Here is a 16872-nt window from a genome sequence, read left to right on the forward strand (position 1 = left end):
CTTAGGTAACCTATTGGCCAGACACTTGAGCTTACAACCCTATTTTAACCCATTTTCTTCCTTATACCCAGTTCATTACATTTCCTCCCAAATCCCTAATTGCTTTGCAGACACTGCAGTTACCATCACCGCCCACTTTCAAGGTGACCATGTGCTGTTCAGGTATGACTTGTGTAACCATCATCATGATCTAGTGGGGAATCAGTCTCTGATCCTGGCAGCAGAGGAGAACCAGGTGGGTCTCCTTGGTGGTGGGGGCCTTGCCCAGCCCGACTGCCAGCACCTGGCCTCACCTAGATGCTCAGGTCATGCATCCTAAAAAATTGCTAAGAGCAATTCTACAGTCTGGAGTCATAGTAGAACTACTGTAGAAGTGTGTTTGCTTTCTTTCTCCACTGATCCCTATGAACCACTCTTCTAGTGACACTCAGGTTAACCTTACAGGACAGTTTGAGAAACCGTACTGCTTTCTAATCTGTTGCCCCAGTGAACTGAAACCTTCAGAGCCAGGTTGAATGTGGATGTGACTCTGTTCACAAACTCTGGGTGTGACTCCAGATACTTGAGGGGAAATGAGGATGAGGACCCCTCCCCTGCCCAGATCTCTGCGTGTGCTGTGCAGGGCCAGGCTCTGCCCCTGCACTCACATCCCCAGGGAGCTATGACCAAGCCATCCCCCAGACCTCCCCTTCCTCCTTTGGGAAGAACCGACCTCCTCTGCCACTTCATGAAGACCAGAGAGTTCCAAGGGCAGGTGTCCTACATGTGCTGCCTCTGAGAGCCATCGGGGGGTTGTGGCCAGTGTGTAGGCAGCCCAGAAACCCTCAAACCCTGGGAATCTGCATGTCAGCAGCCCTGGGCTCATCCTTAGTGCAGAAAAAGAGATCAACAAGGCAGAACCTGAGTGAATCAATGTCATGTTCACATGGAAGACAACAGACAATATCCAACATGTTCTAGAATAATTCTAGGGAAAGGGCAGGTGTGGCTCCCTCACGGGCCTGTTCTAAACCAGTCTCTCTAAAAGAGTGATCCAGATAAGACTACAGACAGAGACCCCTAAACAAAGTGTCACTACCACACAGCATCTGAAAATCAAAACGGGACACGAGATATTGACTTTAACATATAAAAATACTATAACAAAATGAAATACAAATATATATTAGAATCTGTTAAGTATTCTGTATAAAGAGATACTTTCGTGGTTAGGCTAACAGCAGGCAAAGAGGAGACGAGTCCGGCCTATTCCTGACACCTTCCCAGGGAGCCCCGGCCACCGTCGCCAGCAGTGCTACCAAAGCAGCAGCAACCTCAGGACTTGCCCCGCTTGTGTCCCTTCGGTGCATGTTGAATGGAGACAGCCGGTGGTGACACCAAAGTGAACGAAGGTCTTTATCAGAGGGGTGACAAGGTGTGGAGGTGATTAATCGGAGCTTGTTTCGCCAGAGCCTTCTCCTGGGCCTAAATGTGGACGGACGCGATGAGCGGTGGTCCAGTTCCTTAGCAACTTGCAGGTTGGTGGTTGAGGAAACGATGATCCTGGGACACACCACGTGGCTCCTTGCTGCCCTTACTCTTGTGGTGGATCCCAATCTTGCAGCTCCACTGAGGGTGCATGCGGGGCCAGGCTGACATGCGGGGTGTTGTGGAGGGCCGGGTAGGGGCGGCACCCAGCTCACAGGGTACCCCCTGCAAACGCACACCCCGTACTCTGCCCTCCCAACCCCACGGGAGCGGGAGAGCAGGACTCCTGGCAGCCATCACCCATCCGCAGATGAAGAGGCTGCTGCTGGTTAGTGCCCCTCAAGCTCAGGAAGCCACTTCTACTCCAGGGCAGTGGCGGAGTGGTGGTGGCCACGGGAAGGTAAGTGTCTCGGGGTCAGTTGGCCCAAACACCTCTCTTCCGTGGAAGGGGTAAGTGCCAGCTGCACTTGAACTTTCCTCCATATTATCAGTACCTGCCTAGCGCTAGAGCTGCTCTCCAGGGTCTCACGTGGTCCAGAAACTGTAGGTAAGAGAGGGATGCCGTGCAGCCCTAGGAGAAGGCCCTCAAGGCTGCTGTCCACGGAGAAGGGCACCGTGGCCCTGCTCAGAACCACAAGAAAGTAGAGCCAGGTCCCTGGTGAGAAGCAGATCCAGCCATGAAAATGCCTCTGCAGTTGGGCAGGGCAGGATCCTCTTCCCATTACAGGGCTTCCAGGGCTCCAACTCGCTGGCCAGAGTCCTGGTGTAGTAGAGCGTGCCAGGCTTCCTCAGTTGTCGGAGGCTCCAGCCCTCTACCGCTCAGCACCAGGAGCTCCTCCCACCGCCCATGGTGGCTGAGGACACAGGTGCACTACCACCTCAGCCCCACCCAGCAGGCTCCCCCAGCCCTGTCTTCTGTTTACAGGTGGAAGGAGCCAGGAAAGGGACATGCTTGCTCCTCTTGCCCACTGGCGTCCCCTGGGGGCACACTGTCTTGGGGAGACATCTGGACAGGAGAGTGTGACCTATCTTCTAGCCAGCTTGCTATTTAAGCTCAAAGATAATCTGTGTTTTCATTGTGCATGGAAGAGAAGCATGGAAGCATGGAAGTTGTAGTCACATGGCCCATATTCAGTGACTCTTCAAACACAGAGTCCTTCCTTGCAAACGCCTGGGGTAAGCAGCCCTAGCCTGGGCCAGTGTCTAGTGGTTGGAGCCCTCGCTCGGCTCAACTCTTCCCAGGCATCCCGGTCATTCCTGTGATGCTCTACGATTAGTTCATATCTGTCCATGAGAGCAGAACACCCACAGTGCCAGCCCAGTTAGGCACATAAATACTTGATGTGATTCATGAACATGCATCTTCTACCTCCTCTAGCCTCCCTTCCGGAGCCACAGTGGGAAGGTCTACGTTGCTCATATGTATGTTCAGTCAAACCACCTCCCCATGGGACAGCTAGGAGACAGAGGACCATAGATGGGGAAGACGTTTGCCCAGAGTGACAGGCAGCAGAGGTTTCCTGGTGCCTGTACCACTGCTCCCTACTGGCCTGCACGGTGAGGGGGTCTGGACCCAGTCTCCGTGGGAGGGGAAGCCTCCCTGGCTAAGCAGCCTAGACCACACCCCCTTGCCCCTGCCAATGGCTTGACAGCATCCTGTGGCTGGCTAGGGGCTAGGAAGGCCTCGGACCAATGCCCCTTTGGTGGTGTCTGGAGGTGGTGGTTATTCTGCTGGAACCAAGAACCTTCCCAGCGCCTGTCCTCTCTGGTGGGACTGCCACTCCAAACAGACCCAGTGGACGTTTTTGAAGCTACAATGGTCAACTCGTAACTTCAGGATTCAGGGGTCTGGTCCTAAGGGACCCTCCTCTAGCTGCAGCCTCACTCCCCATGGAGCAGTGGCTTTAGTGCTACATCAGCCCAGGAGGCAAGGGTTAGTCCCTTCCCGGCCAGCAGGAGGGGGCCCTTCCCCTGCGCAGCCTGGCCTACTGCTGGCAGATGCTGCTGCAGCAGCAGAAAAAGCAGAGATCCTGGCTGGCTGCCCCAGGGGAGGCTTCAAAGTTATCTGCAGGGGACAGGGGGCTTCTGAGGGCAGTGTGGGCCACCTGCGAGAGGGAAAGGCTGTTTTGGGAAGGGGCCAGTCCCTTCTTCGGACCCAGGTAGTAGGCAAGCAGGGTGGGTGGCGGGGAGGGTCATCATTCTGTGCACTTCTTGGCCTGACCTCAAGCACACATTCATTCAACAAATATTTATTAAGCGCCTGTTTGTGCAAGGCACTTCTGGAGAGGGCGGCCTAAAGCCCGGGCCACGCCCACCCACCCCACCCCACCCCCAGCTGCCGGCCTGGTCACCCCCCCCCCCCCAAGAGATTGCTGTGGGGTGGGGCCAGAGGGCCCTGCCACTCAGGAACAGGCAGGATGGCCCGCACCCCCACCCCACTGCGGGCCACCCGGCTTCACTGCAGCCGTGCCCTCTCGCCTGCCTCACCCCTCCCCGTCTAGCCTGGCGCTACTCGCAGAGGGCACAGCCACACTTGGTGGGCTTCTCCACCTCCTCGGCAAAAGAGGTCCCGTCGCTGCACTCAAAGGTGAACTTCCTCCGCTTCAGCCGCAGGCCCTGGCAACAGCCCTGACCTGGGCATGAGCCCCGGCACTCCACCCACGACAGCGGGCGCGTGGTCTGGCAGATGGCATAGCCCCTCTGGACCTGGTGAAAGTCCCGGACAGGGTCCCCCCGGCACTCGGACTCTGGATAGGACAGACACCAAGAGAAAGCCTCAGGGCACACCCATGGGCCAGCGCCGGCCCCGGGGAGGCCGGAGGCGGCAGAGAGGCGCATCCAAGGACCAGGTCCTCTAGCGCTTAGACTCCACCTCCGACCCCACCCGACATGCACATGCACAGGCTTCCTTCTGGGCCCATAGGCCAGTCAGTAGGAAGAATTTTCTAGCTGCCAGGGCCCTCCAGGATAGATTAGGCTGTCAGGTAAGTGGGCTCCCAGTTGCTGGAAGAGTGCAAGAGGAGGCTGGAGACTGGGGAGGCAAGAACAATACAGAAGGAATCTGTGCCAGGAGCAGGGGCCTAAGGGCCCCTGAAGGTGCTTGAGTTCTGGACTTCTCCAGCTTCCCTCTGCCTAGCCTCAGCAGTCTCAATCCCAGCAGAAACATCTTGGTTACACGGGCCAGGGAGGGCCTGGGAAAGAGTCCCCAACCCTCAGACTTCCTGTTGCTCTTGGGTCGCAAGGTGATGGGGCCAAGATGTGGAGGTTTGTGCAGGAGCTGTTCCCCTGGGCAGCCCCTTCGATAAGGAGAGACCCCAGCCAGAAGGGGCACTTGCCCTGGATAAGGGGGCTTCAGGGCAAGCCGAACCATTTGGGGGTGGGGGTCAGAGCCTAGAGGGTAATGGGTACTACGGCCCAAGAGCAGCCCAAGATGTGGGAGAGGAGAGGGGAGGAGGCACAGAGGGGATGCCAGGGTTTGGAGGAGGAAAAGTCAAGTCACTAATGCAAGTTGTGGGGAGGGGCCCTGGAGAGGGCATGTCAGGAGGGGGGCCCCTGACCTTGCTCACACAGCTCGCCCGAAAAGCCTGGGTCACACACACAGTGTGCCCCTTTGGTGGCCAAGGCCTGGCAGTGGCCATGCAGGCACTGCAGGCCCCCGCAGGGGTCTACAGGTGCCCCAGCCTGGTTGCACAGAGCCCCCGAGTACCCATCCTGGCACTGGCAGCTGTAGGAGAGAGCGTCGAGGGGCATACATTCCCCGTGGACACACCTGGAGGGGACAGAGAAAAGGTACTGTGAGAATAGGCTGGAGCTAGTCCAATCCCAGGGAACCCACACCCCCAGCTTTGGCATCCGGGGAGGTTATCCTATTCCTAAGACTGAAACAAGGGAGAAAAATGTGATTCTGTATCCCTAGGGACCTCTTCCTGTTAATAAAAACTGAAAACTACGGGAAAAAAATGGAAAAAAAACCCTGTGCTGGGCCACATGTTCCAGTTTGGGGTGTTAAAAGTACAGTCTATGCAGCAGCCCTCAGCATGGGGAAAGGGACGGGCAAGGGGTGAGGGCTCCCCGAACCCAGCTCAGGCTCACTTGTGGCCATGGCAGGGGCCGTCGGCTGGCTGGTCACAGTGTAGGCCCCCCCAGCCGGCCTCACAATGGCACACGGGCCCAGGGGTGGCATTGGGCTGGCAGATGCCATGCAGGCAGTAGAGCTTTCGGCAGGGCTCACAGCCTGGCACCACGCCTGGCTTCATCCGCGTCTTGGTGAAGTCCTGCAGTTCGTTGTTAATGTACAGGTTTCGGATGCAACCGTGGAAGCTGGTGCCATTGAGGATCTGCCACAGGCGGAAGGCAGCCGAGTTCACATCCACTGGCATCCCTTGGGTGGGTAGGAGCGAGCAGAGTTGGGCTGAGTCAGGCTCAGACCATGTCTGACCCTACTGCCCTCGGTCCACTGGGCATCTCCACAGTGTTCCCTCCCACCCTCGGCCTCCGTCTTTCTGTCTTTGCAACCCTGAGCCAAGATCCTTTGCCACCTTGGAGGGTCCAGACTCCTTTCCCCCAGAAAACAAAAAAGGAAAGCCTGTTCCCTCAATGACCAGAACCCACAGGTGCCAGGCTTGGCAGTGGCCAGCTGACAAAGGAAGCTCTGGGTGCCTAAAGTCTGCCCTCACCCTTCCCGCCCTCTGGGATACCAGCTTTCACCTCCCAAAGACTCCAAAAGCAGCAGAGGACCTGGGCCTGGAACCAAGGTGTATGCTACTTTGTCACCTGCTGTCGTGGTGATCACAGCAACCCTTGAGGGAGGAGTAGCTGAAACCCATCTTGTGGTCAGTGATTTGCCTGAAATTGTACGACTAACAAACAGCAGAGTTGGGAGTAGAGCCCAGGGCTCTCTCCTTCACACCCGCCTGCAGTCTCACCAAGGCCCTCTGTTGCAGAGAACCGACTTGTTCAGACCTGGAAATGTTGGCGGGTGGCAGACAGGGGCATTTAACCTGCAAAGCCTGTAAAGCCAGCTGGGAGGTCCCCAGCTGATGCGGAGACTCCTGCTGGGTGCCTGGGTCTCTCACAGCAGCTCCAAGACTGGGAATGGACCCTGAATGCTTGACAAGCCCCTTCTGGCCCAAAGACAAGAGGGAAAGTACCCACTTTGGAAAAGAGCTAGGAAAGTTCCAGGCTTCCCCCAAGGCCAGGCTAACCTAGGCATCTATCCTTCTTGGTCGGTCTGAGCTCGACAGCAGCCTGGGCTCCAGGCCAGGAAGGACAATCCCTTGGCAGCTTGGAATGCCCCTGTCATCCGGTGGCCTGGGCACCAGCTGTCCTGGCAAGACTCAGGCCAGAAAGCAACAGAGGCCCCACCTGGAATGGCTGTCACATTGCTTGATGGGGAGGCCTGGGGAGAGCCAGCCGCAGCCTCAACCTGGCCAGGTCCTTACCTCCCACGTAGAGGGGGGCCTCGCTGTTTAGTGTGTAGTGTTTGCCAAAGTTGTCCATGGTCATGGGACTGCCTCCATCGATGGAGAGATTCACCATCTGGTCAAAGGTGACTAGCTCAACAGTGTGGAACTGCCCGTCATTGATCGTCTCAGCACTAGAAGAAGAGGGGGTGCCCCCACCCCAGGGAATGGGCTTCAGTTCAGCCCATCCCTGCCTGGGTCCTTCCCCAAAAACGCCACTGGTCAGCAGCTGCTTTCCAGGGAGAGACCATGGGGACTCGGTGGCCTGGGGCCTGGCCCCTCCTGCCCTGCTTCTTGGGACTCCCCAGGGAAAGGTGAGCAGTTTGGGGCAGGGGTCTCCAAATTATCCCCCCTCCCCTTCCCACTACAGACCCCCTTGTGAGGGGGAGGTAGGATAGGGAAGGGTCGGTCCACTGCTCAGGCCTCGATCTCAGCCTCAGCTCCAAGATGGGCCCAAATACTGTATCTTCCTACATGGGCAGCCCAGGTTCTGGAGGTCCCGATAACCACCTGCTCTTGGCCTGGGACACCCTGAGGGAAGGCGGTGGGTATGAGGAAGCCTTACCTGTAGATGGCAGAGCTGGGGTAGCTGCCTGGGTCGTAGCTGACACGCACATGACCCTGGTACAGCTCCACTGCAATGTGGTCATTGTCCCCATTGTACAGCAGGATCCCGTTGTCCTCTGCCGTGGAGACCTGATGGGCAAGGGCACTTTCTCTGCCACCCCACCCCACCCAGCAGTGGCACAGGTAGGTGGGACAGATGGGGGATCCACATTTGGAAGAGGGATGCTGTGCGTAGAGCTGCCCTCCCCTGGCTGCCCAGGGGACACATCCTCAAGGGGATGCTGACAGAGGCTGGCAGCCCCTGGTTCAAATCCCATCCACTGCCAGGCTGGCCAGGGCCACAGAGAGAAGGCAGACAGACCAGCTGAGGCCTGGAAACGACGTGTGAGAAGGGGCAGGTAAGAGACCTTAGGACTATGTGCCCGGAGAGGAAAGTCAGATCGATGCAGGGTAGCTTGTTCTATGGGCCTCTGGGAGCCACAGAGAGGACAAGGTGAAGAGGGCTAATAGCCATGACCACCCAAACCTGGAAGGAGCCACTCAGGAGGTAGCACCGGTCTCTGAATCTGTGTGAGCAAAAGCTGGAGTTGCCTTGGTAGGGGGAGCCCTCTGTGAAGCCGTAGAAACAATGATCCTGCCTTGTCCCTCTTCCCCTGTTGCTTCCGGTAGACAGCCTGACTCCCTGGTCTCATACACAGGGCTGGCACACGGCCCAGGCTGGACACCTCATAGCACCCGTTTCGCTGGACTCAGTGACTGGTCCAGGGATGGGAATGGGACTGAAGACAGGCCAGTGACGGGGACAGCAGGAGGTGCCTGAGGCAGTGGCTGGGAGGGTGTGGTGAATTTTATTTTACTGAGCAGTTGGGCTGTGTTGTTGCAGTATAGACAGTGTACATGGGCAAGACTTAGGAGAGGTGATAAAGTGGGGGAGAGCACAGTAAGCACGTCGGGAGGCTGAAGGGCTCTGGGAGAAAAGAAGAGGACAGAGAGGAGAAGTGGCTGCCAGGGTAGGGAATGCAGCTGTTGGAAGAGGGAGATGGCCAAAGAGGAGACGCAAACTTTTATCATGCGATGTGCACTGTCCTCTCCCTCCCCAAGAAACGTTTAGCAAACAGTGCCATTCAAGTGGGACCCGCTCTTTGCCCTCGAAACACTGATGTTCTGAGATGAAATTCAAGACACGAAATGGCAAAATAAGGGCCCCAGGGACAGGTGGCCAAAGATACAAGCCCAGAGCCAACCCTGACTGCGTCCTAGCCACGTGGAGAAACCCGTGTGCAGCATTCGAGGCTGAAGCTCAGGAGTAGGCGAGACTGGATAGTGGCAGAGGACCCGGTCACCCAGGAGACCACTTCCGGCCCTGCCTTGAGACTGCTTCTGTGACCTGATAACATTTCCAGATGTGCCTGACCCACATCCCAAGGGTTTTGACTGACACAGGCTGCTCCCAGTTTTGGGCGAGGATGCCGCTTGATGCTCGGACCTGAGGCCACAGCCCCCTGCTGCCTGACTCCCCTCTGTGACTGGCGCCCTGGGCACGCACCTGCAGCGTGATGTTGGCCCGTGGCCAGTTCTGCAGATCGGTGAACTGCAGGTAGGTGTCCCGATCCACAAAGTTAACACTGAGCAACTTCTCACACTCGGGGCCGCCGAAACCTGGAAGGCACTGGCACACCGGCCCGCTGCCCTGGTCCACACAGTTGGCTCCATTCTGGCACTCAGTCCCCTCGCAGGGGCTTCTGGGGGCAGGTGGGCGGGGAGGGGTCTCACAGAACTGCCCACTGAGAGGGAAAAGATACAGGTCAAAGGAGGGGCAAGGCAACATCTTTCTCTCCCACAGTCCTGGAGAGAAATCACTAAACATCTTGGGAAACTGGACCCTTAAAGCAACAGAAGATGTTCCTAATGAACACTTTCCTCGAGAACAAGCCGGAAGGATACTGAAGACAAGGTAGGAAACAGGGGTGGTCCCTGGACCAGCATCATAGCTATCACCTGGGCATTTGTCAGAAATGGAAAACCTAAATCTGCTTAACAAGATCGTGTGCGCATTAAAGCTTGAGAAGCACTCGTGGCTCGTGGCAGTCAAGTCTGCTAGCAAATTTTACTCTTGCCCATTTTACAGAAAAGAAAAAACAGACACGAGCAAAAGAGAGAAGACTCCAATTACTAAACAAATACAAGAGGGGACAGTACTTCCGGCAGGTAGTTCTGACACAGCATACATCCTGTAGCGTCAGCATTCACAACAGCCCAAAGCGGAAATAACCCAAATGCCTGTCAGCGGATGAATGGATAAACGAGTGTGGTCTACTCATGCAGCGGAATACTATTTGGCCACAAAAAGGAATGAAGTTCTAATACATGCTCCCACATGGATGAACCTCAAAGACATGACGCTAAGTGAAAGAAGCCAGTCACAAAGGACCACAGATTGTATGATTCCATTTATATGAAATCTTCAGGATAAGGAACTCTACAGACAGATATCAGATTCTTGGTTGCCTGGAGCTGAGATGGGGGGCGGTGGGGTGACAGATAAGAGGTATGGAGTTTCTTGTTGGAGTAATGAAAATGTTCTAAAATTGATTATGGTTAACGCATGCAAAATCCTGATAATAGAGTGCAAGCCACTGAATTATATACTGAAGCTGGGTGAATTGTATCTCAATAAAACCATGGGGGGAAAAAAAAAAAAGACCCAAGCAGAGCACGGGAGGTGGATGGCCAGAAGGAGGGCAGGTGTTCCTCACCCCCAACTCTTCAGAGAAGTCGGGCTGTGAAGGTAAATGACCTTTACGCTAGGACGTGTCTTCAGAGGTTTTGCTGGGCAGGATGTGGTGGGCATTGGCCAGTAATCTGTACCCACCACCCCCTCCCTCAACCAAACAGTTTAGGGACCCTGTGCCTATGATCCAAGTTGTTGGGTAACTTCCCCAAGGCCACACAGCTAGGGATGGCATAGCCTTGGTTAAAACCCCAGGATCCAACTTCCAGGCTCTGACCCTGGCTCCCTCCTGCCGGCTCAGCGGCTGGAGGCTAGAAGGCCTCAGTCACTCGGGGCACAGAGGGACCACTCACCTGTAGCCTTCAGCACAGAGGCAAGAGTAGCTGTTGACTCCATCCACACACCGGGCCCCATGCTGGCAGCGGTGGTCCCTGCAGTCATCCTGGTTCTCACTGCAGTTGTTACCTGCGTAACCTGATGCGCACTCACACCTGGGGGCGTGGGGGGATCAGTCCCTCACTCAGCCGGGAGCCCGCAGGGCCCAGGGGCTATGTGTACGTGACAGAGAACCTCAAGGCCTGCGCGTCTGTGGGACACCCAGGAGATCAAGCAGAGCTCTGGAGAGAAAGATGCCCCCAGCCCGTCCTGGTACGCTTTTCTGGCACAAGAAAGGAGCTTGTGTGGGCTTCTGAGTGACAGCAGCTTCCGGGCTAGGAGGATGGACACCGAGGGGCACGAGGAGATGGGGATCCGGTCACGGAAGACCCACCCTGGCCACTGACCACACAACCGAGGCCAAACTTCAGTCCCTTCTCGACCTGCCCAGCTGCTCCCCAGCACAAGGCCCTGAATCCTGGGGCTCATCTTGCCCTCTTCTCCAGCCTCCCCAGCTCCACTGGACCAGCCTCCTGGCCCTCCCTCTGCAGGGCTGGTGCCCCCTCTCAGCGATTCCAGCCCAGCCCCCAGCCTCGGTGACCTGGGGGTCAACCACTTGCCTATCAAATCAGGAGCGCACTCCTCCCCCTACTTTTCAGTCACAGCCTCGCAAGATGCCCCCTGGCCTGCTCCCCCCACATCGGGCCCACCCCGTGGTCAGACTGGTCTCCACTGGCAGCAGCCCCCATCCCACCCACCAGCACTTCCCTACCTTCACACCTATTGATTCTGGAACATCCCCCTCCTCTCTCCCTGCCCCAGTCCAGCCTGGCCAATAACCTCACCTCCTCCAGGAAGCACCCCCAGCTATCATCAAGAGATTCCCTGTTGGAAACTCTTTAAACTGCAAACTCCATGGTTCAACCACGCAACCTGGAAGGCAGGTACCCCTGCCTGGATGTTTTTATTCATTCCCGGTTTTCCAGGCTGTAAGCGACACCTTCCTACCCCAGTGAGCATGCACACACACGCACCCGTATGGTTTCACGCCACAATACTTTTCCTTACTACGTAAAATGGCATGTTGCTTCTCAATGTTAGTTTTTCACGGTACTCTTGACCCACCCTATTGATCGCAATGCCCTACTGGGTCTTGGGCTGCAGTCTGGAAAATGTGCTGCAGCTGAGCCTCCGCCCACTCATTTACATTCGCTCCCTCGGTCATTCAGGGACTGAATACCCGCCGAGCTGCAGGCACAGTGGAGTTACTTACACCCGCCCGCAAAAACAGGAGAGCGAGAACAGGCACCACACAGCTGCTCTCTGCTCATTTCCCAGCACAGGGCGAGGGACCGCGTGCAGTCCTGTTTTATTCTATGTCTGAGGCCCAGCCCCTCTGAGCGGCAGCCACACCCCTCGAGCTGCCACTGCCCCTCTGCCATGGCAACTCCACCCCCAGCGGCACCCCACAAGTGCAGCATCTGGGCGGCATTTGGGTGGGGTCTCCCATGCACCCCTCAGTCTCAGGCTGGACCTCAATAACCCCGGTCTCTTGCTTCCTGCCACTGTCCTTGGGCAGCTCCTGCTGGACAGTGGGCTTCCTGAGGGACTCGACCCCTGACCCTGGCCTGAGTGGCTGGGGTTGGGTCCCTCAGCCACAGGCCTCAACCCTGACCATCTGTTTTGTCCTGACCAGTGGAACGGGCTTCCCAAAATGGGACTCTGTTTGCAAAACTGCAGATGGAAACATTTTTAAAATCCATGACCTTGATGTGGTCTTCAGGTGACAATGCACTTCCATATATGCCAGTAACAACGACGGTGACAACGGTCAACGACCCCTTATGCAAACCTCCCGGGGCTAGATAGATTTTGAAATTCAGAATCTTTTGGGGTTTGGAAAGGTGACACAATGCCTAAAGCATTATGTAACACATAACGGGATCTGGGGCAGCCCCTTAATTACACACACTCACATTTCTGCAGCAAGAAGATTGACTATAAGTAGCCTCGTGTCACTGTACGTCCGGTTTTATTACCAGATACGTTCAGGTCAGACCAGATTTTGCTATCAAACGGACTTTTGATCTTCAGAGTTTTGTGCATTTTGTAATTGGGGATGAGAAATTGTGGATCTGGGAAGATAACAGCCATTTATGGCACACTTATCAGATGTCAGACTTGGAGCTAAGTGCTTTCTGTGCATTTGCTCATCTGACCCTTACAACCACCCCACGAGGAAGACACCGGGTGCCCAGTTTGCAGACGAGAAAACAGGCTCAGGCGGTCAAGGCATCCATTCAGCGTCACACTGTAAACCCAGGTCTGTCTGACCAAAGCTGCGACCGCCACCACCCTGAACCCTCGTAAAGCTGAGACCAAACTCACTTGACAAAGTAAAGAAACAGAAGGGGGAGACCAGAGGGGAGGGGACTTCCAGGCCCATGCCCTTGCCTGGCCCTGGAAATGGGCAACACTCACCTTGGCCCATCTGGAGTACCCACGCACTGGGCTCCGTGCTGACACGGGTTCAAATCTGGAGAACAGAAGTCCACCAGCTGCTCACAGGCCCTTCCTGGGGAAAGAACGAGGAAGAGGCAGGAGAGAAGCTGCCCCAATCTCTGCCAGGCAGCTGGCCCGGCAGAAACCTCCTGTAGACACTGAGGGAGGGCCCCAGCCCTCCTGCCCACAGGAATGGGGCTCAGGGCAGGCACACCTGCCCACCTCTCCCCACAGATGCCAAAACTCCACCACACTTACCCGCATACTGCAGGGGGCACTGGCAGGTGTAGTTGCCCACGCCATCCACACAGGTGCCCCCATTGGCACATGTGTGCTCCACACAGTCGTCCGTATTCACCTCACAGGTCGGTCCTTCAAAGCCAGTGGGACAGGAACACCTGAGGTTGGGGGGGGGGCAGGTGAGGAGAGACGGACAGGTGGGCAGGGCCAGGGCAGCAGCCTTCCTGAGGCACTGTGGAAGCCTGTGTCCACCTGTGACCATCATGATCCCAGAGCTTTGGTCCCCACTCCCGGCCAGGTCCGTGCTAGGCACTGGGGTTAGAGTAAACAAGACAGTCCTGCACTCTGGGGGCTCCCTCAGTCTAGCCGGGGAGACGACAAGGAGACCGGCAACCAGAGGAGAGGCCAGGATGGGGCCACACTGAGGCCGGGGAGAGGAGGACAAAGAGGCAGAGGACACCTAGCCCATATGTCAGGGATGAGGCGAGAACGGGGCTGGGGTATAAACAGGAATCAGCTCATGGAGGGTCCCGGAGACCAGTGATCTTCCAGCTGGGGGAGCACCTGCGGTTTGCCAAGAGATCTGTGGGTCAGAGATGTCTGAGAAATTGATTTCCAGATCTTCAAGTCCTGCACAAACACTTCCCTAAACAGACCTACCCAGAGCTTCAGAAAGGCACGTGCACTTCTCCCAACTGCAGTCCAAGGTGGGGACGTGCCTGGAGCCTAAAACCCTCAGGCACCAGATAAAGGGACAACTAAGAATTGACCGAGCATTAAAATAATTTCTGGGGGCACCTGGGTGGCTCAGTCGGGGTCCGACTCTTCAGCCGAGGTCATGATCTCACAGTTAGCGGGTTCATACAAAGACCCGTGTCAGGCTTTGTACTGACAGAATGGAGACTGCTTGGGATTCCCTCTCTCTCCTCTCTGCCCCTAACCCCCCTCAAAATAAATAAACTTTAAACAAAATTAAAAAATAAAAATAATTTTTGATGACAGATCACTCTGGGGTTTTTGGTATATAATCTTGGAAGGGTTTCAAATAATTGAATGGCATGCTACAATAAAATATCTAATCCCAATGATTTATTTCAACAACTCTTTCTCAGCATTTATAGCTATATACGTATATTTTTATAAAGGAATATATTGGATGCCGAGTCCTCATTCTGTCATATTCACCCTGGGACACATGAATCAGAAAATTACACACAAAAAGCTCCACCTGTTATCTGTAATAATTATCAATAAAATTTTGTAGCGGAGTTATGTTCTGATCAATTGTATATCATTGATTATTGTAATGACGACTCTGAAAAAGAAACCGTTCATCAGAAGTTTATGGTGACAAGAAATAAAAAAAAAAAAACTTTAAACTTCCATTCCCATGTTGGTGGCAAAGAAGTATGGCAGCGTGCTCAATAAACAGACTCTCTAGCATCACAACAGATCACATGCGAACAAAAATGGAGGCGGGGTTGGGGAGTAAAATGGAAATACTAGTTGGAGGAGAAAGAGAGGGAAGATGTTTAAGCAGTTAAAACAGGAGCTTGTGGGTATAATCTTTAAGTGTATCAAATTGCTGCGCTATTCAGATTCCACTGGCAAGTGATGAGAGTGAAGTAAAAAGTGAGGTCTTTCAATGTTAATATTTACAATATCCTGGAAATTAACCTCCCTTGCAATGCAAAGTTCAACTTACCACGAAAAATTCCAGCCGTCAGTGTCAGAGCGTGTGAGAGGGGATGGAATTAAGTTTCGTGGGGGCACGTGAGCAAAAAGGTTTGAAGCGCACTGTTTCGGGGCCTACTGTCATCTGTAGGGCTCCCACCCCCACCTAGCGGGAAGCGTCTGAGGGGGCTCCCCTAGCTCCCCACTCTCCACAGAACCCTGCCCCTGGAGTCTATCAATGAGGAGGGGGTTGGACAGAGCCTATTGTATGGACGCCGTTTCCAAGGTGACGACCTGGGAGAGGCTGTTTAGTGTTTTATTTTTCACATCTGGTGATTTAGGTCTGCAGAGACAGGTTTGGCCATTCCTGCTAAGCAGACTCATCATTTTCTGAAGAGGAAATTTGTTCGGCCGGCAGTTTATTTTCAGTAACTAAATACTGTGTGTTCCTCTGAAAAGCTCTGGGTCCAGGAGGGCTCTGGGAAGGTGGGGGGCTCGTGGAGGGGTCCTGGGGGAAAGCAGAGTGGGTGGGGGCTTGTGTGGTGAGCTCAGAGAAGAGTCAGGAGGCCCGGCCGCCCAGGTGTGACCTGTATGACCCAGGAGACCATAGCAGGTGGCCCCGTACTTGCTAGCAGGAGGCAGGACTATCGGGAGGAGACTAGGACTTCCCCCCACCTCGGGGGGTGGGGGGTGGGTTGCTTGATACCAAGGAGCTGGCTGGGGGCCTGCCGTCAGGCAGCCCCGGCACAGCAAGCAGGTGGTTGACTTCCAATTGGAGGCCTTGGGGTTAGTGGAGATTATAGGGGTTTAAAACACCCCTAAAATGCCCCTTAGCACTGCCACTGCACATGGCCTTGGCCATGGACTCCCAGTGCCATCAGAAGGCCCTCTGGCACCTGGCACGAACAGGGAGGGGCCTGGAGCAGGGGCGGGCAGTGTAGCTCCGAGCCCCTGCCCTACCTGCTGCTGTGAGCCTGGCAGGCCTGCATCTCTCTGGGCAGCAGGGACCTGTGATGGGTAGGCATGGAGGGGTCTCTAGCACACCCCCACCTGCTCCTCCAACACAGGGAGGCCCGGGCCATCCCACCCACCAGGTTCCAGCCTCTCCAGGCAACTCACGTGAACCCAGCATCCTCGCCCTGCCGCGGGTGGCAGGTCCCGCCGTTTCCACAGGGGCTGCTGGAACAGCTGTCCAGGGACACCTCGCAGTCACGGCCCTGGGCAGGTGGGAGAGGGGGACAGTGAGTGAGGAGGACCTCAGAGGGACCCAGGGATTGGTGTGAGCCGACAGAGACAGCCAGCCCGCTCAGCAGCAGGCCTCCCTGTCCCGAGAGTTACCTGTTCATTCATTCGTTCACTCATTCATTCATTCACGTGCTGGGTCATTGACTAAACATTCCCTCAAGCAGCTGCCCTGGGCACTGTGGGCAAAGTGGCGAACAAGACAGCACAGCCCCACCTGATCTTGAACGAACAGCCCTCCTCCTCCCCAGCCCCAGCTTCCACTCACCTTATAGCCGCTGGAGCAGACACACCTGTACGCCTCAAGGGCATCATCATGGCAAGTGCCCTGGTTCTGGCACGGGCTGGACATGCAGGGATCACACTTGGCCTGGACAGCCAGCGCGGGGGGACCTGAGGCAGGGGGTAGGTATCAGGGGAGGGCAGGGCCGGACAGCCTCAGAGACAGTGCTGGAAGCTCTCTCCCCAAGGAGATTTCAGCCCTCCCTTTATTTCCTCTGCGTCTGGGTCACGCCCCCTTTCTAAGCCCACCTTCCGGGCCTCCAGACCCTCGTTTGTAAAGTGTGGTTAATAACAGCACCTGCCTTGGGGGCCATATTGGCTAAATAAGCT

The 16872-nt window shown here is 55.7% G+C and overlaps 1 protein-coding gene across 1 annotated transcript in view; it reads right to left on the reverse strand.

The window, feature by feature from the left end:
* Nucleotides 1-899: 899 nt before the first annotated feature.
* Nucleotides 900-16872, reverse strand: part of SLIT1 (slit guidance ligand 1) — a 175739-nt gene continuing 159766 nt past the window's right edge. Inside the window, exons 27-37 of the mRNA XM_040486030.1 lie at nucleotides 16529-16653; nucleotides 16138-16235; nucleotides 13363-13502; nucleotides 13084-13177; nucleotides 10581-10718; nucleotides 9043-9280; nucleotides 7495-7625; nucleotides 6909-7063; nucleotides 5560-5848; nucleotides 5025-5236; nucleotides 900-4214 (exon numbers count right to left, since the gene is read on the reverse strand). Of these exons, the coding sequence (XP_040341964.1) occupies nucleotides 3976-4214; nucleotides 5025-5236; nucleotides 5560-5848; nucleotides 6909-7063; nucleotides 7495-7625; nucleotides 9043-9280; nucleotides 10581-10718; nucleotides 13084-13177; nucleotides 13363-13502; nucleotides 16138-16235; nucleotides 16529-16653 (1859 nt within the window). The 3' untranslated portion in view covers nucleotides 900-3975. The remainder of the gene's footprint in view (nucleotides 4215-5024; nucleotides 5237-5559; nucleotides 5849-6908; nucleotides 7064-7494; nucleotides 7626-9042; nucleotides 9281-10580; nucleotides 10719-13083; nucleotides 13178-13362; nucleotides 13503-16137; nucleotides 16236-16528; nucleotides 16654-16872) is intronic.

The sequence above is a fragment of the Herpailurus yagouaroundi genome, unplaced genomic scaffold (assembly GCF_014898765.1).
Source record: "Herpailurus yagouaroundi ecotype Mexico unplaced genomic scaffold, PumYag 163, whole genome shotgun sequence".
In the NCBI taxonomy this organism is placed as follows: Eukaryota; Metazoa; Chordata; class Mammalia; order Carnivora; family Felidae; genus Herpailurus; species Herpailurus yagouaroundi.